Raw genomic sequence first — 25,989 nt, forward strand, 5'->3', positions numbered from 1 at the left:
CTGAGATGAGTCATAGTTTTACAGTCAACTCTATAAGCTTGTTTGACAAACCATGAAAAATATTTCACCTTAGGATACTATTAAAAATAAAACAAACAAAACTACCCAAACAGGCAACTAGGCTGGTCCATCTGCAGAACCGGATCAGGAATTGTCTGGAGTAGCTGTATCACTTGCAAAGCAGGAGGTCAGTAAAGGATCTGCAGCGTTCAACAGCTATTTGCACACGTAATACGGAAAAGCAATTTGATGACATGGCTGCACAGGCAAGCAGCAAATAAAACAGAGGAATAAAACAGGCTCCTATAAAAACTTATGCAGAAAATCACAAGTGTGTATCAAATGAGAAAAGGGTTTTAGATGATCCCATGAAAATGAAGAATCACAGGCAGACAGTTGCAAATGCAAGAAGAACTCAATAAGCAAGACAATTTAGAAGAAACTGACCCACTTAAAAACCCAATTAATCATGTTCAAAAGACCTATTAATGAGTTGAATGTTGCCTGCTCTGCAATTTGATGAGAGGCAGCAAAAGGGGACAAACCCTATAGGGATTTTCTGTAATCAGGAGTAGAGAGGGAGTAATTACATCAGCAATCTTTGGCTATTGAATATTTTAAGATCAAATAAATTACGTCAGCTTGACTCTGTATGACAGTCTCTTCCAACGCTATATACTGGGTGAAAGGGACACAGTACAGCTGCAGTTAGCTCTGCTATGTTGAAGGTGGATCCGAAAAACAGCTCTTCTAGCCAAATCCAAAGAGTTCAACCTATTAGAAAATGTCTTAGCAGAAGCCAATAATTTTCTTTGCTAATGAATCTCCTTGTGTGTTCCTATTTGCTAAGAGGGGTTTGCTGCGTAGCGCCTGCCTTGCTGCAGAAAAGCAGTGCTCTTGTAGGCTTGCCAATACGCAAGTTATGCTGTTTTGAGCCACTGTGATCTGGCCTAACCTGGCAGCAATGAGGACCGATTGCCTCCAGCACCATGATGCTGCCGTGCCGCCCACGCTTCTCTCTGCCGACAGCAAGCAGCCCTGCAGTATTGGTTTCTACCACAGCTGGATCTGTTTGCACCTGAGTAATAAACTTCATTCCAATTTCCCCAAGAAAAACAGATAATTTCACTTCAAAGGATCTCTTTGAAAGAACTTCTAATTATTCGTAAGGCAGATGCATTTGCTATGAATCCTAAACCAGAGGAGTAAAAGTTGCCTAGACATTTTCAGATACTATGCATACAGAAACTCACCCAACTGAGACGCTGCATAGCTGCAAGTGGCCAAACCCTTGAGCCCGTCACACCCTTCATATGCTCTCAGCAGATGCTGGAATTACAGCACTGCCAAGCTGCTGTAAGAGGGTGAAATCAACCCCAAAGCCTTAGCTGATCAGAAAAATAATTCAAAGGCAAAGCAGAAGATTGTGAATGACAGAGACTCTCCTTCTGGCACAAGCAACCAGACTCAAGAGCTTGCAGACAGGAGCAACGAGCTGTGGTCTTCAGGTTTTGGAATATTTGTTTTCTCACAATTTTGTTTCAGATCATACACTGAGGGTCAGAATTACTCTCATATGTACAATGGCTAACTTTGGTCCATTCCAGTTCTCTGGAAATAAGTGCTAATATTTTAGTAGATAGTTAGAGCATTAGATCCGGGCGCTCACTCCCTGTGTCTGCCATACAGCTCTTTCCAAGGCTAATTCTGCCTGCCCAAGTGCTGCAGGCAAGAGCAGAGCGTGGCCGGCGCAGCGCTCACCGCAAAGGCCAGACGTCCTCGAAAGGACAGAGCCGCCGGGCCGGGGAGGCCTGCCAGCGCTGCCTGGCAAGGGGAGCTGCAGACGCCACAGAGACAGGGAGACCACAGCACAGGAATGATTTGGGGTTTTGTTATTTTTGTCATTTTAAAGAAAAAAAAAAAAAAGTATTCTCCCTAAAGTAAAAATAGCAGGAATGGACTGCTTGACAAACTCCTGCTAACCTCTGGAATCGTTCCAAACTGCAAGTATCTGCCTGAAGCAGGACCAGACGCAGCAAGCTAAAAGATGGAGAGTTAAACGTATGTATTTTTTTAATTACTGAAAACCAGAATCACTTTCTCTCTGAAGTACAGATCCCCTGTTAGTACGCTGGCGTGGCAGCGCAGCGCCTAGTGCTCGCGCAGGGGGACCTGGGATAGGAATTTTACATTTCTGCATTTTGCTCTCTCTAGTAAAGCTCGGTGTAAACTCAGGAAATTAGCTCGCACGCCCCAAACCTACTGGTGGTAATTATGAGGCATTCTGGAGGATCGAGCAGATTTTATTGCATTTACGCTCAAACCTGTTGGGAGGTGTGGATGTGCCATCATCCTCGTTTTCTGCATGAAGAATGGAGGCAGACAAAGGAGGAGGAGGAGGAATAGCCACTCTGTCTACTTTAGCTCTCTAATTTTACACTCCCTGTATATCCTGCAAGGAGACAAAGCTCCTTACAGTGCCCAAATTTTCCTCTGGGAGAGCACACGTCGCCACTTGCTATCTACAGAGCTAAGATGATGCAAAAACCTCACCCCAAAGCTGACTTACCCAGCCTGCAAGCAAAGCTCATGGAAAACAAGAGCTGACTCTGGGTCTTAAGTTCACAGCTGGCACCGCTGCCTGTCACTTCACTTTCCTCTCAGTTTACTCCCAGATAAGGTTATCTTCTGTCACAGTGCAACTGTGTGCCTAATGCACTTGCAAGCGCTTTCGAGATCCTTTTATGGAAAGTACTGTAAAAAAAATTCCTGGGGGATCCTGTGCTAAATCAAAGGGCTCCACTTGGCAGCAGGCAGGGCTCCACGCAGGTACTACCACTTGCTGGATCGGTGCTGGCCGTGCAAAAGAGAGTTCACGGTCCTATAACCCTGTGCATGGACCTCTCATTTGCACAAAGGTGGAAACGTATTCGGGATCGGTTACTGCAATAGACTGGCCTTCTAAAAAGAGCTGGACAGAATTTTGCAAAATTCCGCAAAATAAAAATCATCCACCTACCCAGATACCTAAAATTCAAAGCTGAAAGCAGCTGAGAGCCACTTCCCCACATTTTCAATAAAAGCACAGTGAAAAAAATAATCTCTTATATTAAGAGACATTTACCTAATTCTTACACAGAATTAGAGGCAAAATCACACAGACCACGCATCACACAGAAATATTAAGACTGTATTTATCATTTCAATGGCTATCCAGAGTGGCAATATATATCTAGACTGTAGGTGAAGCATGTTAGTTACTCAGTCTCATATCCACATCTTGTGCTGAAAGCAAAAAGGTGGATAGATCTAAATTGACATCTGGAGCAATCACACGCTAGCAACTACGTTTTCAGATTGTCTTGCAAATTGAAACAGCTTATTCTTTGGTAGTCTTTATTCTTTCTATTTTTTCAGAAAGTAATTTTTTTTTTTGTTTAAATCTCAGACAGTTTTACAATTTTTTTGCCAGGAGCTGAGAGATGCACCTCAGGCTTCAGAAATGTAATATTCCAAAAGCCAGGTGTGGGCTGGGAATCATCACTCATGACAGTTGTGAATTTAAAAAAAAATCCTTCCTTTTTTTGGCATAAAAATTGCTAAGCAGTGGTAAGGAAGTGGGAGGGCTCTGATTCATAAAAATGATGGCTTACTTTCTGCAATTTTCTTCTTGTCACTTGGAACAACGAAGTACATAATAACATCTGACACTTCTACAGAGCTTTCCAAGTGAGATTCTTGATCATTTTGCAAATATGAAAGCCTTAGCTCAGCCGGTGAGGAGAGGTAAGTACTCCTCTCCTTTCAGATAAGAGGGCAGAGTACTTTTAACCCGATGGTTAAAGAACATTGATTTTGTACATCTCACCCCACATATCAGAGGCTGGATTTTCAGAGGGGCTGCAGTTTAAAAGGAGTACACCGCTAGATGAAAAGGTCTTGCCCTTCTCCCTCTGCTAAGCTCCAATCAACGCAAGAACAGCGGCCCTGAAACCGGTACATTTTAGGAACCCTTCTTGCTATGAAAACACATTGCAGAACCAGCCAAGTCTGTTCACAGTCCCTTTGCTACTGAGAGTTCAGAGGAGGGAAGAACGCGCTTTCCTTTGCTAGATGCCAACCAAAGTGCAATTCCCATCTACCGGTGGTAGCCTGCCCTGGACTTTTACAGCTATTATAACACCTCCTTTGCACCCTCCGGGATCCACAAAGGGACAAAGGCGCACACAGGCCAATTCATAAAGGCTTCCAACAGGCTGCAGCTGAGAGTACCTGAAATATTCCTGCACTGCTTTAAAAATGTTATGTCCTATGAATAGTCCTCTTTTTTTCGTACAGAGGGTTTATGATATTAAACCTATTTTTCCTCCATGAAAATTTTCTTCTATTGTTTGGAACACTGAAAACACAGAGCAGCTGTTCCCTTTGCACTAGCATGAGCTAGACAGAATTACTCACAACGTTCAACCACTTAGATGTTATGAACAGCAGGAAAAGAAATACATCATAAATGTAAAATTCATTTTCAAATAATTAATCATTACAAAGAATGACCATGACTCAGCTGATTGCTCCAAATACTGCCTCTATGGGTGGTTATTTTGTTAAAGAAAAGAAATAAGCTGCTGCAGCGCAATAAAATCTCTCCCAATGTTCTTCTGAAATATTAAGTTCAAGGCTGTAGAAAATTAGTTTGGCCCTCTAAATAAGAATCAGCCTGGGATTGTATACCTAAGTGCTCTGGCAACGCAGGTCTGCCAGCTATGCTAAGCTACTGGAAACTCTACTCCTCACTCTTCCTAGTGTGGCATCTCAATTTCAGGATGCCATAATGCTCATTTCTACCCTCCTCCCATCCCAAGGTCAGCTCTTGAGTACCAGAAATCACTGGCCTTCACATGCATTACTAGCCACAGTTCCATTAATGACAGTCAGACAGAGACTCAACGGGGACACAACTGCATAACCAGCTCGGCATTTCACATTTGTGAAATGAGTCCAGAACAAAAGCACATTTATCCCTGTAAGCTGAGAGCACAGTTGCAATCTATGTATGTATGACATGTAACCTTCAGTCATGTTGCACTGAACGTGCCCAAACCCACCCAGAAGCTGAGCAGCCCTGGGCTTAGCTAGTAATGGAGTGGGTGATCATGGAAGCATTTGGGTGGTGCAACCATAAACCTGACACCTGCTGCTGAACAGGGGGTGAATGTCAGATGACACAAACCAAATGGTGGGAAGATTTCTGAACAAGTCTATTCTGGCTCCTGAGTTGACGAACAGGGATAAGTAAATAGATATAACAAAATAAAAATATATACAGGCTTAATGTGCCATCCACATATCAGTTCAGAGAAGGTGTTTAAAACCCCTCCAAACCTCTAAGCCAGTGAATTTCAGTTAAAGTAGAAGGTCCTTTGTGGAAAAGGAAACAAAGGAGGTTCATTCTGTCTGGAGTTTTCCTATAAAAGGCTCTAACAGAAACAATTCTGGCAGTTTAAAATATACAGATTTAAAGGGTAACCTCCAACTAGTCTTTCCTATTAGCAACTGAAATAGCTGGAATGAAAGAGGGGAAAAAAGCTTCATCCTACTCATATTCTTCTCAGATATTAGAGAAGTCAGATTATTTACTCCCCAAAATAAGCCTCTAAAGACCATTAAACCTCTATGGTCTCTTTCACTTTAGAAGATGCATCTGTTTTCTTGGAAACAGTGAGTCAAAGATATAGTAAAATTCCTTCTAGCTACCAGAAGAAATCCAAAAAGGAATTTATACTGCAAATAACATGCAAGACCTGCATGAAAGAGGTATAAAGCACTGAAATCCAGTGCTTCGCTCCAAAGCTCACACTAATTCTGGTGACCACGTTAATAACATGCAGACTACTTTCAGCCATTCCCTACAAATGGACCCTGGAGGCCAGGGGAGCATCCCTGCTGCTGGTGCCTGGTGGTATTTTTCACGGGCCACACCACTGCCGAGAGAGCAGGGAGCTGGACAGGCCTTTGGTTTCACCATCATTTTTATAGCACATGGCCAGGGGATATGTAAGTAAAATTTCTGCCTTTTACAAAACTCTGAGAAGAGCTACAGAGTAGAGAACATTTTAAAACTTATGGGGAAATCTGGTTATTCGCATTTAGCTGCTCCCATTCTAAGTGAGACCATATATTTTAAAAATCAGTTGTACAAATTTTTACTCAAAACTAATCCAATCATACTTTTTAGGGTGAACTCTTTCTTTACACAAACTTTACCTGAAACTCACCGCCTGAAGGAAAGTACTCTACAGCCTACCCACATAACTGAGATCTTCATGTTCAACTTAGTACCAAGAGATATTTTGACAACTCACTTTTAGAAACCTTTCTGACTTTTTAGAACCATTTATGACCCTACCTAAGGCTTAGTTCATATCACTGGTGAACTGTGAAGTTCTACAATGCACATAAGTAGGCTAGAAATATTGGAAATATTTCAGTTTGTTTATTCAGAATTGGCAGAACAATTCCAGAATGCTCTTGAATGCCACTTGCAACCAACTACTGGTTCCACTGCTAAATCTATGATGAACAAGTCCTTCCTTGGGCTTTAGACAGCCTTGAATATAAACGGACTCAAATATTCACATTATTTAAATCACCCAATCCTAATCAATTCATTAATTTGCAGAGGGGAACAGAAAGTTTGTAAGGGAACAGTATTCCTCTCCTCTTCCTTCTGTCAGTTCTATAGTAAAAAATAAGTATCCCATTTAGTAGCAAACTTGTCTTAATGATCTAAAGCTACTATGCACCTGATATCTCAAATCAAAGGACAGGACAGAGAAAACATTTTAGTTGTCTTTATGCCTAAAATTAAACCATTCTTTTCTGAGCTTGCAATCTTCCAATGTTCATAGAGTTATCAGACAACAGCCTGTCACTTACTGTCTCCTACTAAAATCTGTTTTCCTTCCTACATATCCAGGACAAAGCAATTACAGAAATTACACATTTAGTTTCCCTGTATAATATGAGGACGATTTCCTTTGGAATGCTGAAAAATGACTTCAGAAGCGTTTCCAATTCTTCCATCCATGACACTATCCATCTTCAGTCATTCCCTCCCTCCAACATATTCCTCTAATATTAAAAACTGCATCTATCTTCCAAATTTCCTCAACAATACTGTCACCATATGAATCCTAGACCAAGATCCCAACCGTCAATTTTTCCATCTCTTGTGCAAGGGGAGGTAGGAATGTTTTCGAGTCTCTATCCCAATGCTCCTTTCCAGCACAAAGTTAAAACATTCAGCAAAGTTGATCAGAAAGTTTCAAGAACTGTATTTTGAAAGGCTATACTTGCACTTTGCTGTCTGGAAAGGGTTTAAAAAGTTGTAGTTATTTGCTCACTAACTGTTGATCAGATGCTTTGTAAAACCAAACCACACGACTGAAGACAATACAATTAGATAAGAGCACAAAATACTGGCTAAATTAGGCAGACAAACACATTACTTTGTGAAGTTGCTGCTGGCCTCACATTCAAGTGTGCAAGATCTATCAGGTAATCGGGAACAAAACCTGACAGCCTATTTGCAGTTCTGTCAACTGTCTAAGCTGCTTCATTTAAATAAATATTAAATACAGAGAGAGTTCAAGAGAAATCTAGTAGCTCACCAGGCAGTGCAGTTATATTTTACTTACTATTGTGATTAAGTAAGGATATTTAAAATTCAGCCGTGTTCCAAAACCCAAACCCATTCAGTTGGAAAGATGATAGCTGTATCACCTGGACTCTGCCATAAGCACAAACAGTCTCTAAAAATCTGCAACACTGTCATATCTATTTGAGTGTAAACTGACCAGTTCATTAGAACTTTAATAGCCTTTACAGATGTTTGCAAGACAGCCAGTCTGCAGTATACGCATATTCAACTAAGATGACAAAGAGAAAAATGAGATGGAAAAAACCTAGACATCATTAGGCTCCTTTTTTTTAAATAACAGAATATGCATAAATATATTTTCTCCTATGCACTTATTTGCATTTTACTTCCTACTTGCTTTGGCAGTGGAGCTGGGTCTTGATCTTCAATGCAGTTGCACTGTCAGTCAGTGACAGGTCTCTCCTCTGTCAGCTGTTAATTGTGCTGTCTTACAATAGTTTTACCATTTGCACAAATGGAGACAAGAATGACACCAGCGAGTTCATTTTCATTCTCTAGCAAGGTCTGAACTTCAGCCTATGAGGGTGAAAGTTTTCTGAGCCAACCCATTAAGCATCTCTAGTCTCCTGACACCTCTTTAAATTCTCATTTTAAAAGATGTTCCTAATTATGTCTTTTGGGATTTGAATCAGTACTTTCTTTCTAACAAAAAAAAAAAAATCACATTTCTTTTGACAGTCCAAGCAGATACAGTAACATCTCTTGTCAACGGGCTTTTGCCATCAAAACTCAGAAACTTTAACTAGTCTCACTCAACAGTCGCATACTTCAGCCATTGCATACACTAAGATATGCAGTGGAAGAAAAGATATTGGGCAGCTCGCACTAACATTATTTAAAAAGTAAAGAATGTTTAACTATTTAACAATTACAAAGGCATCTGTTTTGGACGACCTGCAAGCACACACACAAGGATACAGTGCTTTTGCGTATAAGTGATGCATGATGAACTAGAATAGAAAATGCATGGACCATCACAGGATGGTGGGCACAGGAGCGGGCAATGCCCTGAGCACCATTCAGTGCACAGCAAGGAGTAGTTGTTATGTCTCTCAACCTTTTCTAATTTGGCTGTAATGCAGATCACTAAGACAGAACAAGCAGAATAAATTAGTGACAGTGATCTCTGAAAGATAGAAAAAGAGAAGCTTAGGCCTTACAAGGCAACTAGTTGGGAGAAGAGATGGTATCTGGCCATTCACTAATTCAGAGGCAGGTCTCTAATTTTCAAATTCAATGTTCAAAATCAGCTTGGCATGACTATTCCTTGCTTTGTTCTTCACCCTGGAAAAGGCTGGCTGTAAAATCAGTATAATTTTTATTTATTTATTTTCTGGAAGAAAAAGAAAGCAAAGTTCCAACAAGAATTGTATATGGAAGACTGCCCAAGTTTTAGACTGAGAATATACGGGATGGAATTTTAAGCATAGTTCAAAGTGCCATAAATTATAGCTATAAAACTGAACCTCTGCTTTAAAGCAGAAATGCTCAATAAGTACTACAAGTCATCAGAGAATTTTATTCTACAAAGTGGCTTGAAAGAAAAGTAACAACACAGTGCATGAAGCAAAAACAGCTTGCTTAATTTAAACACAATCTCACCTGTTCCTGTTCCAGTTGGATCACCTCCTTGGATCTGCAGAATTAAAATAAAAATCATTATGTTACATATATCTGTGTGAAAGGTATTAAATACAAGCCATAAAAAACAATTCTGCTCAATTTTCTTCCCTCTGTATTTTGTCACGTTGACAAGTTAGCAACAAGGAAACCATTACTACTCATTTGGACCTTCTTTTATCAATTGGCTGTCATCTCCTACATGACTCATCCAAGAGCAGAATGACAATTTCATGAAAATATTAGGTCTCTTGTGGGTAAACACAGAATATAAACAGTCTCAAATGGGTTAACCAGACCATCCTTTCTATTACATGCTGGGTCCTAACTTGCTTGATAATGCATTGGTTTTGAAGCCTGAAAGGGGTTCACATTTTGCTGCCAATCCTCCAGATGATGGGAAGGCAGGAAATGGGATATAGAATATTTTCTGTATTTGAGTCTGTATTTCTCAGCATCATCCTCATTATCTGCAGTGGGAAAAATTCCCATGTGAAACTGATCTTTCAGCAACAAAATTAATCACTGTATATGTATGCAGGACCTACAGAAACAATATTCTATATTCTAATGCTAGTAGAAGGAGCATGGCATGAATAGATTCACAGTAGTAGCACACAAGCACAATTTTAATTGTGAGTTTAACTATGAACTGAGATACACAGTGCCGTCAAAAGAAGAAAGCTTTTTTTTTGGATGACAGGATGGAATGTAACATTCAATGACGTCCCCTGAAAGACATGCACTGCCTCCAGGATCAAGTTGTTAATTCCTTTGAAAAGAAGTTACAGAACAGCTACAATATCCCAAGCTGCCTGAACAGTACCTATGTAAATAAAGGTTATCTTTCCAGGCCCTCTAATAGGCTGCAATAGCAATAAGATGCATCAAGAACTTATCTCCTAATAACATCTGACAATTGTTTATACAAAGGTAAAAATGTATGAGAAAAGCCATTTAGTAGGTATGCTGAGTAACCAAATCTAAATTTCAGTTCCGAGAATTAAATCTCCTGGTACAAAACATGTTTCTTTAGACTATCAAAATGAATTAGTAAATGCAGCTCCCCTAGAAAGGCTCTAAACTGCTGCTGAAGGATTAAAGCTTGATATCTTCAGAAAAGCTTGATATCTTTATAAAAGCTGATGTGTGCTCACAAAATCTGATTAAACAAAGCCTAATGACTTAAGTTTATATAGCGCTGAGCACTCCGGTCCAAATTCAGCCAGTTGTGCACGGTGCTTGTGGTGTAACTACTCTCACACTCAAAGTTGAACAGATGCTTAAAATGACCAGTAAGTCTGAATCCAAACTGTTCATCGCTGTAGGATGGGCTTCGCTTCTACAAGAACATCTTTTGCTTCTTTCTACCAGCTGTGCTTGATACCGTACATAAACCAGCGCATTAAAGCTGTATAAGGATCACAGCTACATATTGAAAGAGTAGGTTTTTGACTACCAAAGTCAACTTTCTGGTTCACTATGTGCTCTTTAACCCCTTTACAAACAAAGCCTGGGCACTTAGTCCTGGATCACTTTCAGGAAACGATGATCTGAGAGTATCCAGCTACCACAACCTGAAACAGAAATTCAGCCGTTTTCTAAAACCGGATTTCATCTGAATGGGGTTTTAACAGGCCACAATATTACTTATCCAAATTAGCATTTCTCTCTCTCTCTCTCTCTCTCCCTCTCTCCCCCCCTCTCCTTCTGTTCATTAGCCACCTACCCACAGTTTGGGGAGGATAACAAGAGTCTTGCCAAGGCAATGACACCCAAAAGCTTAGTCTGGAATGCCAGTGAAAGCACTGCAAAATGCAGTGATGCTCCAAGTGCTAACAGTAGTCAGAGACAGTTGTTAGTAAGACCCGTGAAGTACAAAGTCAGTGAGTAAGGACAATCCTGCTTCTGAAGGTATATTTTTAATATATATCTACTGCAAATTTTCATGCATGGAAGGAACTGACACTTAATTAAGCTATATAAATATTTTGAGGACATCACTTACTGTGCATTACACAGGATTTGTTCAGCACTTACCACAAAATTACGAATTGATCTGTGAAAAATTGTTCCATCATAATAGTTTTTCTTGCACAGTTTGATAAAGTTTTCACATGTTCGGGGTGTCTGAAAGACAGACAGAAGTTTTACTTATGCAATACCTTTAGACAACCAAGTTGGTCATTAAATCGTTTACAAGAATCACTTTTCATAGAAACAATCATGCATGACCTTTGAAGAGGAATAAATCTTCATCTACAGAAAAAATATAGTATGTGCTATTTTAAAGTATACTGGAGAGACACACACTGTGTTAAATAAATCAAACCTAGACCTCCCAGTTAGTGCAAAGAAGTGCTGAACTCTGTTTCAGATAATGTGCTTTTCACAAGAACTCCCAGTAGATGTAATGATCGTGAAAGCCGGAAAGCTCAGAGACTTCCAAGTAACTTAGTCCCAGCAGTGCATCTTAATCCTGTTCCAAAGGAGGACTTCTACCACCCCAAAAAAGTTATTTCCCAGAGTAAGAAAGAACCTGACTTCTTTGCTCAGCTATTCCAAAGTGAAGACATTGGAGCCAAGCAGGAGAGAAGCATTTGGTCCTCTTCAACGCTTGGAACTAAAAATGGGACTGACCCCGCAAGTCACCATTTTGAAAGTTGGTTCAGTGAGGGGGTGGTCGTGATGGGAGTGGAGGGGGTGGGAAGACAACTTGTTTTCAAAAATCTAAGAAAAATAGAGACTCAATATACTGCCCATTTCTCACTTGCTTTTACAGTGTAAATCGAAGCTATTTATTTGAAATGAGCCATAGCATTCAAACATGAGCTCTCAAAACCTTTGTTGTCTATCCTAATTATCCTGCACGGATTCTCCTCTCTGCAACACTAAAGTATCTTTACATGTACAAATGTGAGTACAAAACGCATGTACAGAAACAGCATGGTTTCTATATTTGGGCATGTTTCCTAGCCCCACTGTGGATTAGGTGCATAAATATGATCCAATCTTGCAAACGAACTCATCTAACTAATCCGTGTTGCTACAGGCCTTAACAATGTCCTTACTGCGGTAGATGCCTGCAAGTAAAGCCCCAGCATGAGTCGCGGGGTCTGTGAATTAACACACGCAAGACTTGGAGCCTCCTTCTCAAAGATCCTGATCCATTTTGCACTGACCTGACTTTGGGCTTGGTCTGTACCACTAGCCTGAAAACTGCAGAAAGACACTGCGCCTGAGCCATTCAACCTGAAGTGGCTCAGAAGCACAAAAATAAAGCCGTGGATCTATTTTAAAAATAAGTCCAACTGCAATCATTTAAGGATTAAAGAATCTCTATCCTTTTAAAAGCAGATCCATTCAAGTATTCACTCTCAACAATCCAAAACTTCACATTTCTGCTGTATATCCTCATAAGAAATACATTATTTACACTGAAATGTCCCTTAATTATCCAAATGGTACATATCATTGCAGCATTAGAAATAATTCCTTATAATGATTTCCTCTTAATCATTTCACACAGATACAGAACAAAGTTATCAGCTACCATAACCAGAAAAATAAACTAGTTCTAATGCAGTCTTACACTAACTTGAATCTCAGATTTCCTATGTAATTTATTACTGGGTAAAAATGGTAATGGTGTTTGGTACAATGACACTTAAGAATGTATTTTTGTAACATCCCTTGGGCAACTTGTAAGTAAACATATTCCATGAAAATTGCTTCAAGCAATAGGAGTTTTTTCCAATGGTTTCAATGTTTATAGAAGATTTGAAAACTTTTAACTGTATATATATATGCTTGAAAATTATCTTTGTATATAACATTTCAAGTAAAATTCAAATTCTGAAAAATCATTTGTGTAGAGTATGTTTCCCTTATAAGACAATATCATAAGTCTTGATCCTAATGTAGTGCTATTAATTATCACTCATGAAAAATGTCAGAAAGGATAAAAGTAAGTTTAAAAAAATTCTTTATGAATCAGAAATGGAATTGGCAGCTTTTTGCCTAAGGCTCTTTATCTCATGAGAGCCAAACACTCTTTGGAGACAGAGACACAGTTAATAAGTTCTCTGGGGGGAATACAGCAACCTGTAATTAATTTTTTAAGAAAATGAAATCAGGCAAAAGACTGAATCCCTCAGGAATACATACCAAACTGTTTTAAACTTGCACAACATTGATACCCATATACAGATTTCCTATTGCTTTTAAAAACATGATCTGTAAAATATACATCAAAAAAACTGGCTCCAGTAATGTATTTTTTATTCAGGAGCTATCCAGACCCTTCTCTCAAAATGGATTTCTAGTTGTTATATCTCTTCCCAGAAACAAGCTTTTATATGCAACTGCTGAGATATAACGTAGTATACATGCAATTACCATTTTATTGCAAGGTTTTCTTTAAATAATTACCACCAAATTGGTTCCCATGGTCACTTCATGCATCATACGGATACATTTGGCAGGTAAACAGTTCCTTTGTAACATTACCATTACCTTTTATGGTGCCTTTTAATACAGACATAAACAAAAAGGTTTGCATTCAATCAGTAATAAACCCCAGTTTCAGTCATGTAGTTGATCTAGACTATCTGGCTCAAATTATCTGATTTAAATCAGAGCAGTTAATGTTCTTGCCAAATCTCGCACTGCCAAGCATACTTCAGGGACTTTTTTTTAGGCAGCATCCTGTCCAAAGCAAGAGAAAAAGGCTCGAGGTTGGAAGGGAAGGTGTAGCTCCTCAGGAACGAAGTTACTTCTGTATTGACTGTATAAACACAGCCGGTCTTTGAAGTCTTTGTTCCAACTACAAAGACTGATGACAAATACATATAAACAAAAATGCCTTTGTTATTTGAGTGCAAGATCTGGTGGAAGATGTCGGATCAGCCGCCTTGGAATGCAAATCATTCTGCTTCTTCAGCAACGTCCTCCCCACCACTGCCTCACACCGTTCCCCAAGGAGGCAGCGACCACGGTTGAGGCGCCTGGGAGGCAGCGAGCGCAGCAAGCAAAGCCGAGTTCTTGCTGGCTCGTTATCCACTGCGGACTCTGGGTTCTCCTTCTACCTCTGGCTGTTCTCAGCTCGAACTGACAGCAGCAGCAATAGTTAACTTCTCTCTCTTCATTCTTTGCATTAAGCAGGAAATGATTTAAGTTATTTTAATCTGCCAACAATGACTTTGACACATATTCGAGAAAGTCAAGGTAAAAGTGCCACTTCATTTTGTAATCCTGCATTTGAAAGCCAGCAACAGAAAGGTTATGTTTTAAATCTACTGCAATGGTTTCTCACAAGGATGCAGCGATACACCCAAGAAGTCAAATGTAAAAATTATGGAAAGCTTTTCTCTCCAAGGAGCGTGGCCTTTAAGAACAGCCCTGAGAAACCCTCCTTTATGCACAAATGAACGTGGTGCCTCTGTATGACGTCCTTCACCTTAGAGACACTTCTACTCTCCCCAAGTGACAAATGGTAAGAAAGACATCTCTCAGTTATACTAAAATGAGTCTCCTGCCCCCACTTTGCTCCACACTTATTTTGTAGATGCCAGATGACAGACAATTGTCTTTCAACTGTTGAAAATTCACACCCAAAGTAAGTGATAAACTTTTACTAAATCCTTTGAGACAGGAATCCAGAAGAGTATTTATCCTAGAAGAAGGCCCAAATACTTTGCTTGGCTCATAGACACATATATTTAATGGGGAAACAGCCCAATGGTTTTCTACTTAAGTTTAAGCTTCCATTTAGCTTGAACACTTAGTAGGTACCATGACTCAGAAACACCAGCACTCTAACAGTTACTAGGTCTGGACAAATAGCAGAATTTAAGAAAAGACTGCTCCTAAAAATGAATATGCAAACACAATAGGGACAAGAAGCTGATTGTGAAATCATGGATACTGGGAAAACACTGAAGAAAGAATATAAAGTTAAAAAAAAAACAACAAAAAAGACTTATTTCTATGAAGTTCTATAAAACATACAGTTTTTATCTTGTTTCACTTTTAAGTATCAACGGGGCTGATTTTGTTTTGCTTCTTCCTGAAAAGGGTGACACCAAACCTTGCAAAATTCATCTCTCTTACTGCATCCTAAGACTTGAGGGGAAAGGCCAAATAAGCCAGGTTACTATGTGATTTCTCACTTTGTAGATCTCTTTTCTCATCAGTTAAAATGGGTCATTACAATTTTAAAGGTTATTTAATTCAGCCTGTGCATGGACAGCTGCAGAGCTGACCAGAGGCAGAGGAGAACCAGGTGGCCCTCTTGTTGCCAAGGTGCAGCGGATGGGAGAGGAGCAGAGCTTCGGCGTTGTTGCTATGACTGCAAGGAAGAAGGCTTTACTACGTGAAGAGCTAATCATTTCAGAATGCTCCATCCCTTGAGGATCTGCATGAACCTTAAAGAGAAATTTCACACCAAACATCCAGAAGCTGTCATTTGCACATTTGTATAATTTTCTTGTGCTAATTCCACCTCCCTTTATTTCTTTTTGTCTTGCTGAACTGGTCTAACTGTAGTTGCATTAAACTGCAGAGCCTTGATATATGCCCATTCACCCTATGTTTCAAAGCAGAAATAATCTGAAATAATGAGAAGCTGGTTCCTCGTGAATTAAAATCACATTCTCTACACTACAGCCTTTGTCTTATCACACAAATGCCAGAATCCTGCTACTAAGAGGCAGGAACCAGTGATGGAAATTTCTAAGGCTTCAGACCAAGCCTGCAATTTTTTTTTTATGTAGATGTCTTAAAAGGCAAAGCAGATTTTGTTTTGCTTTAGTAATTTATTTTTTTAATTATTATTAATCCAGAGCATTTTCACTCGTGCAATTGTTCATTCCAGCAACTCTTCCACAGCATGGACTATAAAGAGGTGATTTGGTAAGGCTTCAACCCAGTTCTGCCCATCCCTTCTGGTCACCAATCCTCATAGCCTACCTGCCCGCAGGAAAGCGGCTCAGCTTTACTCAGGGCTCAGTGAGAGGCACTGTTGTTACAACTGTATAAGAGCAGGTTCAGAAATATCCATCAGGTGGAAGTGTCTGTTTCCTCCCCTAAGCCACAAAAAGAAACTGGCCACAAACATTTTCAGTGCATTTCGATGCAAAACCCTGCACTGGAAGGCATTTAAACCACCCTATTTCACTTTGCACCAAACGGACTAGGAGCACACTCCATTTTTGTCTTAGAGCGAAAAGACAAGAAGATCCAAAACCACACACAGCCCACTGCGAAAGCACCGACAGGCTTCACTGGGGGAAGCCCAGGCGGCTTCCTGCAGGACAGACGTGTCTTCTGGCTCGCTCCCCCCGCCAGCTCCCGCGCTCCGGAGGGGTTCGTCTGGTGACAGGTTGGGGTGACAAACACCAACAGCCGCTTCCTGCAGCTCGATTCAGAACAGACAGTTCATGTAGTGACACCAATCCAACCAGCCCGATCACAGAGCGCACAGACACCTTCGGGTCAACCTGTGATCTACAATCAGAGGAGCGCCATGCCAGTGAGATGAAAGTGTCAGGGCACTGGGGGTAAAACACTTTGCTACTCTTCCCGATACTAAAAAAGAATCGGGAGCAAACCAAGCCTCGGGGAACAGGCTGCTCACTCCATAGCAAACATTTGCCTCTTTTGCTACCTCAAAGCCTCAAAGTTTGCTCAAAACAAACAGCAGAATTACTGCATTCTCATTACACCAAAACCCTCTGTAATTTAATTAGCGGTTTAGCAAAGACTCTAGGAGATAGCTAAACTTCACTTTTCCAAGGCATTTTTTCCAGAGTGCTGACACTAATGAAATGATGCAGTCACTGAAGACTTTCTCAAAGACTACGATGCTAAGGTTAGACGAGATGCCAATGAAAAACACACACTCCAGTCGTCTTTTTCACTTTTTAGCGAGTACAGGGACAACCGGTCAGTTTAGATGAGCCCAATTCCAGTTAAACAGGGCATCCAATCCGCTCACCCAATCCGCGAGTTTTCACTGCTAGCTCTCCAGAGGCAGAGCGGTCATTCCTGGCAGCAATCAGACTTTCCTTTTACCTTTTATTTACTGCAGTACTAAAAAGAAACCACCACTCCCAAGTCTGCAAGCCACACGTGCAGACAAGGGCTGAAGAGCTTGTCAGACAGCACTGTGCAAGGCTGGACGTTGACAAGGACGGGGCCCACAAATGCGAGGTAGCACCACCAGGTACAGTTTAAACGAGGATACAGCTTGAGCAAGCTTCAGCAGCTGTAAAGCATGGAACATCGCGGGCCCTGAAGCTGCTGCCCAGCATTACATCAGTCCAACCACCGGCACACAACGTCCACCTTCCCAGGGGATGCTGCCATAACCACTCTTGACTTGCAGCGCCAAGCCCCGGTGGCTGCCTGCCTGCCAAGGTCGCCAGGCGCTCGCCAGAGGAGCCGAGGTGCAGACTAGAAACCTGCCGCCGGGTAACTCCGAACTGCCCGCGTTACCCTCTGGCCCGGCACCGCTGGGCGGCAGACGGCTGCACGGCATTCCTGCCTCCTCCAACGTCAAAACACAAGACGCGCGAGCAGGTAACAATCAATTCCCTCCCCTGGATCCAGCTTGCCGGGCTGCCAAGGAGGAGGAAAGGTCCAAACGTACCAAACACCTTCCCAACTACCCAAAGGCTGCCAGGAAAGCCAGGAGCAGAGGTCCCCAAGGTGACAGGACGGTCATGGGAAGAGGGGGACAAACAGGACTGTCAAGGGCCAGGTACCCAAGGGATGGGACATGCGCCTTCCTCATTGCTGTAAAATACCACCTGGGATAAGCAGAGAAGTAACAGCAGCCAGGTGAATCGTTTCCTACTAACATCTTACAAGAAAACTATTCTCCAGTCTGACGCATGGATGCTACATCCACAAAGTTAGGAACATTTTAAATATTAGCTCCTACTTGCTTCGGAGCAACCAAGAAACGACCTGCTGAACAGCAGAGGCTGCGAACAGCCCTTCCAGTGCAGACCACAATGGAGGGCAATAGCTCTGTCCGCCGCTGTAGCACGTTCAGGGGAAGTAAAACAAAAACAAAAACCACACACCACCAGGAAATGAATATATCCTCTCTGACAAACATTTTACCTCACTGTTCTCCTATTGGGAAGCTGAGAGTTTTTTGGTTGTTTTTTTAATTATTAGTTTCTGTTGACAAGAACTCTAAAAGATGAAAACTTAACAACTGTTTCTGCAATTAAATACTTTGATGAAAAAATCCGAAATAAACCATTTGCAACTGAGACTGATAATTAGCCCCCTAAAACCATATTACTGACTGAACAAGACACTGGTATATCATCAGCCAAATATTTGCCAAAGAGCGCTTTGATGAAGCAAACAACAAGTGAGCAGAAAGGACATCAAAATCAGAATGAAAATGAGAGATTTTGGAAGACTGGGGAACATTGGCATGCATGGAGTCAAAGGATTTTTTTAAACTTGCTTCTTTCCCCCTGGAAATGGATAAGAATTTTACAGGCTTCCAATATTTGCAGCAGTCCCTCACACAACAGGATAGATGATTTCAAAGAACAGGGGCTGGATTACACCTTTATAGATCACAGGCATATTTAATAGGTCAGAGGGCCTCAGAAGATCAAAACATCAGTGTTTGTAGAACAACGGCTTCTTCAGATAGTTATGCCAAGACATCACCATTAAGCAGAGCTTGCCAGCTCCAAAAACCTCAAAAAGCATTTACAGAGTGCTGGATGGAGCTCTGCAATCCATCTCACATTCTTCTTTGTTGTGCCAATTTGCCCTTAAACCTTAAGGTACTAAATCTGAGAGAAACAAGAATTTACAAAAACTGCTGTCATGGCTATCAGCACGTGTTAAACCACCAGATCACTATTCCATAGTGATCACTTCTATATGGAGAACTTAGAAAGGAAAAAAGGGAGATAGCACACCAAAATCTGTTCATTGCTTTGACAGGGACTTCTGGAGCATTACTTTTTTAATATATTTTCAAAGCACAACAAAAATAAAAAAGTACAAGCACTAAATAAGAAAATAAGAAAGCCTCAAAGCAACCTAGAGGCATACGCAGGTATTTTTCCCCCCCTTTTACAGGTGCAGAGATGAGGAGTCTGATACTCTGTCTATTCTTAGGCAGGGCTTCTGATTTGAACACACAGGTTAATTGGGTAGCTGCACTCCAGCAATCAGGCGTCTATGATACATGCTGCTGGCTGGGAATTCAAAATTATGCCTGTGTTTATTATGCACTGTGAAGCGAAAAATGGGATGCCTCTGGTTAAAAACAACAATAAAACCCCCCAAAACACATATCCAAGTGACACGGCCCTATCATGCAGCAAGTCAATGGCAAACAGCCAGAATTCAGGGGCTGCTGGCTCCTACTTCTCCACTCAGTCCATTACACCATGCTGCTTTTCTACTCACACATCCAAGTCAATTTGAGATGTTTCACAGTGTAAAGCTTCCATCCTCGCTTAGCAGGCTATCCCATCATCTACGAAGTCTAATTGTGTCAATATAGCCATTAATACAGCAGAATCCCCACAGATGATATAGACAGTCATTCCCAGCAGCATCCTGGTTAAAGCAGCTACAAGAACTTGAGACTAGGAAGATCACTTATTTGTTTGGCAATACATAAGAGCAGAGCTGAAAGAATAACACTTGTTGGACGTTGTTAAATCATCTGTACTAGCCAGAATGACTTCTGGCAAGCAGAATTTTTGTAAATTTGTTTCCAATTAGTATATACAACAACTGTTGCTTATGCCCAGCTGAATAGAGCTTCCTGGAAAATGTCCCTAACAAATGGCCGTCTGATTATGTCCCCATTAAGAAGAACAGACTGTATCTGAATGAGAAGACTGGGAGAAAAAGAAACAGCAACAAAGAAAAGCCATAGGCACACCATTACGATGCAAAGAGAAAAAGACAAAAGTAATGTACCTTTGCTCATTTGAGGCACAAAAATCAAAAGGTGGCGGGGGGGGGGGGGGGAAATCCAGCTTATCTTCCAAAGTCTTTTTATTGCCTTTTCTCAGAACAATGACTTATATCACACAATATCCTTCTGGAACCTAACTGATGTTTTCCGGTGCTCTGAACAAGTGATTTCAAACACAGAAAATACCTGGATTCTTGTCCTATTTCATGCCCTCTTTCTGTACCCTGTCACAAAGTAATTGATGACTTCAATCACACTGCAATACTGATTTCCTCCCCCGGATCAATACACAACATTTCTTGAGTAGGTTTTTGGTCCTAGGAGGAATCTCAACTCTATCAATCTTATTGATTGGCACCTTACACACAGTACGAGTGTATGAGGATCCCTAGACTTATTTTTAAACAAAAAGAAGCACTGTATTTCCACACATACATAGAGACTGAACTTCACATATAGACTGAACTTCAAATAATCCCCACTGTCAGACAGCTCACAAAAAGCATGCAAGAGAGAGAACTGGGGACAGGGAACCGTGAAGGGAAAGGGAAGAAGAACCTAAGGGCTGTTGGGGGGATTGAAGTCAAAAACAATATTGGGTAAATAAACTTCAGCAGCAGGACAGACAGAGTAGAACTGCAAGAGTATCTCGTTTGTTTAAATAGCCCATAGGCCTGAAAATACAACCGAGGACTCCACAGTAGATAAACTTCTACTCTCTAAGTATATCACCCGCTGTTCTCTATTTCAACAGGACGACTTCACCTCAAAATATGTATTCAAATCTAGCCCATAAGACTATTTTAAAAAATAATTTGAATGTTGCAAGTCCTACCTCTGGACACAAGTATTCATTTATCTTACTTATATAGCAACTTCATCCCCAAACTTCCTCAAGCATTTCACAATCACATCTATGCAATACAGTGCAAATACAACCACTGCTAGGGCGGCTCCATAATAACCTGAGCACAGGATATCACTCAGCAAGTAAAAAAAAAACAGGAGCCTGTGGTCAGGTCAAGGCAACAACCAATTAGACAGTGCCGTCTTTAAAAAAAGAAGCCTGAATTTACTATCTCCATAGATCTACGGCAGTTGATCCATGTGTGTATGTGTGACCTATATGCACATTATGTGTTTGTAAAAAATTTTGTTCTGTCTACACCAAGCTACTTTATGTACCTAACCTCAGTGTGATTCAGGAAAAAACAAAGATGCACAAGTTCCTTATATAGTAAAGGGAGAAAAACAAGCAACACCAGGAAGGACTGATGTAACAGACCCAGGATGGTGATCTAAAGTGGATGTTGTGAAAAACTCCTTAAAGCAGCATGCTTCCTATCTCTTCTAAAGATATACCTTTTTTCCCTCTGCAGTGCCAAAGGTCTGTTTAATTCACACAGACTTTAGCGGCACACAGAAACGAAAGAAACAGACGGCCAGAGGCCAGCGTTCAGGCAGATTTGGCTGTGCGAAACAGCGCGCGCTTCCAGCGTGCGCAGGAGGAAGCAGTGTGTGAAAGGGAAACGAACAGGGATTCATCTGGAAAACAGAAACAAAAGGGATATCATCCAGGAAGTTTAAAAAGAGCAGCTGAGGCTGGGTCCGCAGGACTGAGCGATACTGGTCCCACCCGTGGCCCCGACACCCCGCTGGCTGGAGCGGCTGCAGCCAGCCTGCCTCTGCCAGCACCAGCTCCAGAACATACGGCAAAACACGAGTCAACGCAAGCTGCTCCTTCGGCTGCTTCCCCCAAATATTGCCGTACTAACATCCTCTGCTTTCTGCCTTAGCGCATAGTGTTACTATTTAAGAGCGTGGAAGACACCTGCACGGATGACAGAGACCTACAGAATCACCAGTACGATATGCTGCTGGGGAGATCCTCATGTTGTTTCCACGGATCAGCCTGGGATGGTGACGTGTATCTTGCTCCTTATTCATATGACAGAAAGGAGGAGAAGGCAGAGCTGGCAGGCCTGTCCTGTTTGCTCATTTTTCTTTCTCCCAGCTGTGCAAATGGCTAGGCAAAAACATGGATTCTCCCAATACAGCTCTCAATTCCACAGCAGGTACCTGGATGTCCCAGTTCCTGGCCAACACCACTGTCCCATAGTCCTATGAAGGTCACGACAGGCGGAAATTTTACCATTTAAACCCCTATTCACAGCTTTCAACTTTCCAAAACATCTACATTCAGGTTTGCAATTTCCCAAGCTTAAAAACTCAGTAAACAGTGGAAGGTCTGGGTGTTTTAAACGTTGAAAATGCTCCCTTTTTTCCCTTTTACAAATGTGATTGTACAAACAAGTAAGCAAGCGCACCAGCAAGCACTGATGTCAAACTTCAGCATGGAGAAGTCAGTGTTGCCACAATGTATCTTTCTATCACAAGTCCTGCCACGTTTATTGACTGTAAGAAAAACTACTGACTATAAGAAAACTCTGGTTTCTTTCTTTTTTTTTTTTTAATGAATATCTAGCTCTTAAGGGCAAAGGGAACGTGTCTGAAAATTTGAACCTTAAAACCGAGACAGCAGGCAAAAAAGTTCAAAGATTTTTCTGTTTTGTAAAGCTCAGAATTTAAAATTTGGGAATCTGAACTGCATGTACTCGGGTTGGCTGTCTCTCTCATTTTCACTGAGGTTCAGTGGCACTACCTGATATGAGACACACTGGCAACAAAACCTAGTTGACTTGTAAGATTATTACAAGATCCAAGTTCTTTTCCTGGTTCTGCCAGTAACCTGCTGCATAACCCTGGGTTATTCTCCCTTCTCTGTGCTCTTACTTCTTTTTTCTATGTCCTCCTTGTCTAGCCTCTGTCTGGGTTGCTATAATCCTGACCCTCCAAAGCTCTAAGCAGGTACCTTGACATGTTGTAAGTAGCTCCGCTAAAATATATATATATTACAACACACCAAAACCACTGAAAGCCAATTACTTACCAGTATCTACTATGACTACACACTACTCCTGTCGCTGGGTATTTCCTTTGCCTGTGCCTGTTCTGTTCATTATCTAGAGGGCCCTTTATAAGGTTCAGCCTATGTGGCATACAGTACCATGTCACAGTGCAGCTCCAAGTTTAGGTCTCCTTTATTAGTGTGAAGTCGTACGTAGCCCTTCTTCTTCACGTATTTGTATCTTACAACATCCTCTTCAATAGCAGCTGTCCCAAAGCAAAACACAATAGTTAGCTCTCTGGAAGTTTATTCATTCATCTTTAGAAATCATCAGCAAAGGAATGACTAGATTCTACTGTCTGATCTGTTTCCCTGGGGCACTGGGCCTTCAGGGATTGCACTCCACAATCCGTCTATGATAACCTCACATTAACCTTTCTATGCAAAACAATCTCCACTCTAGAAAGCCACCAACTCCTCTAGAGCCAACAATATCACCTATATTTTAAGTCATGAAAACATTCAGTATTACATACTATAATTTTCAAGTAAGGCCTACCAATCACGGACATGGCTTTGAAATCAAATTTTTTCTTGTCAAACTTGGAAGCCAAGCAGGTAGTCATCAGTCAACCACAAATTGCCGACATATGAGGACCTACCCAGTTCTGAAAACATATGAAGCTAAGTTACTGGAAACATTACTGGAAAGTCAAACCAGAGGACCAGTCTAGGATGTTTCCACTTCCGTTTTGTCAAAGCACCCAGTTTAATCAGATATTTTTAACATTCTGAAAGATTCACCTCCAAATCATTGTAATCCACCAAGTAAAGACACTGAATTTGGTAAACATGTAATTTTAGCACTGTGTTCAATCTTTGCCTAAGCGTGTGACATACTCCTATATTTTCAATGCCAAAAGCCAAATCTCTCTCTTCAGCGGGGAATACTAGTTGCTCAGCTATTTAAGTGACACGGAAATTTAAGAAATTCTATACCTTTGTATTTAAGCTGGAGGATGAAAGGAAACTTACTAGTATTAAAATGCATTTTTGTGTAGAGTTTAAACTCAAAAAAGCAGTAAATCAAAAGCCATCCCCACAAAATTTTTGCTGTCATTCTAACCAATACTGGATTAAGTCAAAAAGATGGTAAACATTTTGTATGCAATTTGAGGGGAGAGTATGCTTCATTCCTAACTTACATAAGTGGACATCCCATTTTGTGGTCTATGGGCATAGCAAATACCTCATTAATTTCAGTTCAAGGTAAATACCTGACATTCAAACCCAAAGCTAGTTCATAATTACTCCATTATTTTCTGAATGAGCTCACCGGAAAGTAGGGATATATCTGCTCAGGGAATACATTTCCAAGGCATCATTACTAGCCAATTACCAATGCCTTCCTGCAGCCCACATAAATGTATGTGTACTAGGGAGCACACTTTAAAACTGGACAGAAATAGCTTGTAGATAGGTAGTTCTGGTACCTGCTTCGTGGGTAGTTTCTGGCACCATTGCAGTGGAGGTGAAAGAAGCACTTACTGCTCCAGTGGAATAGTGGGCCTGTTCACAGAGAAAAAAGCAAGAGAAAAAGACATTCAGTCTTAGAATTTCTCTATTTTCTCCACACTGTTTAAATATTAGAAACACAAATGTCATCTATGTCATCCTTCTGAAGGCAGACTTTCCGCTCTAGTTCCTATAGAAAGAAACAAATGCACGATGCAGTGATATTTCCCCATCTGTTACCCATAACATTTGCTCTGATGAATTTCTACTTAAGGCTGCCCAGAGAGTGAGCTGAAGGGGCTCACTGCTTCCACAACAGTTCAATACATTATTATGCAAAGATTTTATTATCAGAAGATATTTGTATGTCCACAGGTGGAGATATGAAAGGAGTACTGCTGGCAAGACATCTGTAAAATTTTCCAGTGTTGCTGAGTAAGTGGAAGGAAGAGCCAGTGAACCATGGCGATGCGGAGGAGGAAAATAAACCAACCCCTCCCGCGCACAGGCCTTCTGCATGCAGAGGTGCCGTCTCTTAGTTCCCAGTGTCTATTTTGAGCTTCACAAGTTTTTTGCAGAAAGGAAACATGAACAGCACACATGGATTTTATAGTGAATCACAAAGACCAAATGAACCCAGAGACACTTCCAGTGGGTCTGGAGCTATGCCTCGCAGAGGACAAAGGTCTTTTAAATCACAGGTCAATTCTCCAACCACTAGATTACACTACATCCTATGCAAGTTTACAGTTATATCCACCTACATTATTAGCTGACAATCTGGCTCCCCAGCATATGAAGAGCTCATTATTCTTTCTCACCTTGATTTTTCTCCCTATACCTTTGATTTTCTTATAATGCTATGGCTCCCCGAAGAAGGCACGAATGTGATCCTAATCCCATGTCACATACCTTCACTAATAAATCTATCACTAAGCCCCCTCATAAAAAGCTATGTGCTGCACTGCAATTCATTTACATGCAAGTGTAATCAAAGCACAAAGACACATATGTCCCAGAATTACTAAAGGAAAGAACACCCAGTCTTCCCATTTCAAGCAGCCTTTGATGCAGGACATCAAGATGTAGATGAATTATTTCTCTTGATAGCCATGAGCACACAGTAATATGCACCTGGAAGAAGATCCTTTAAAATATTCCACTAAAATTCCTGCATTCCCATGGAAAAAATGTCCAAACAGCTGTGGATGATTTACATATTTGCCCACACCAGAAATGATTCATTTGCATTGC

At 41.0% G+C, this 25,989-nt stretch overlaps 1 protein-coding gene across 2 annotated transcripts in view; it reads right to left on the bottom strand.

Annotated features, from left to right (window-relative positions):
• PPIL2 (peptidylprolyl isomerase like 2) overlaps positions 1 to 25,989 on the bottom strand; it is a 78,256-nt gene that overhangs the window by 18,623 nt on the left and 33,644 nt on the right. For both annotated transcript variants that reach the window (XM_067307363.1, XM_067307364.1), the window contains exons 11-14: positions 24,714 to 24,789; positions 23,380 to 23,486; positions 11,381 to 11,470; positions 9,323 to 9,356 (exon numbers count right to left, since the gene is read on the bottom strand). In XM_067307363.1, the coding sequence (XP_067163464.1) occupies positions 9,323 to 9,356; positions 11,381 to 11,470; positions 23,380 to 23,486; positions 24,714 to 24,789 (307 nt within the window). The remainder of the gene's footprint in view (positions 1 to 9,322; positions 9,357 to 11,380; positions 11,471 to 23,379; positions 23,487 to 24,713; positions 24,790 to 25,989) is intronic.

This window comes from Apteryx mantelli, chromosome 17 (assembly GCF_036417845.1).
Source record: "Apteryx mantelli isolate bAptMan1 chromosome 17, bAptMan1.hap1, whole genome shotgun sequence".
NCBI classification, from domain to species: domain Eukaryota; kingdom Metazoa; phylum Chordata; class Aves; order Apterygiformes; family Apterygidae; genus Apteryx; species Apteryx mantelli.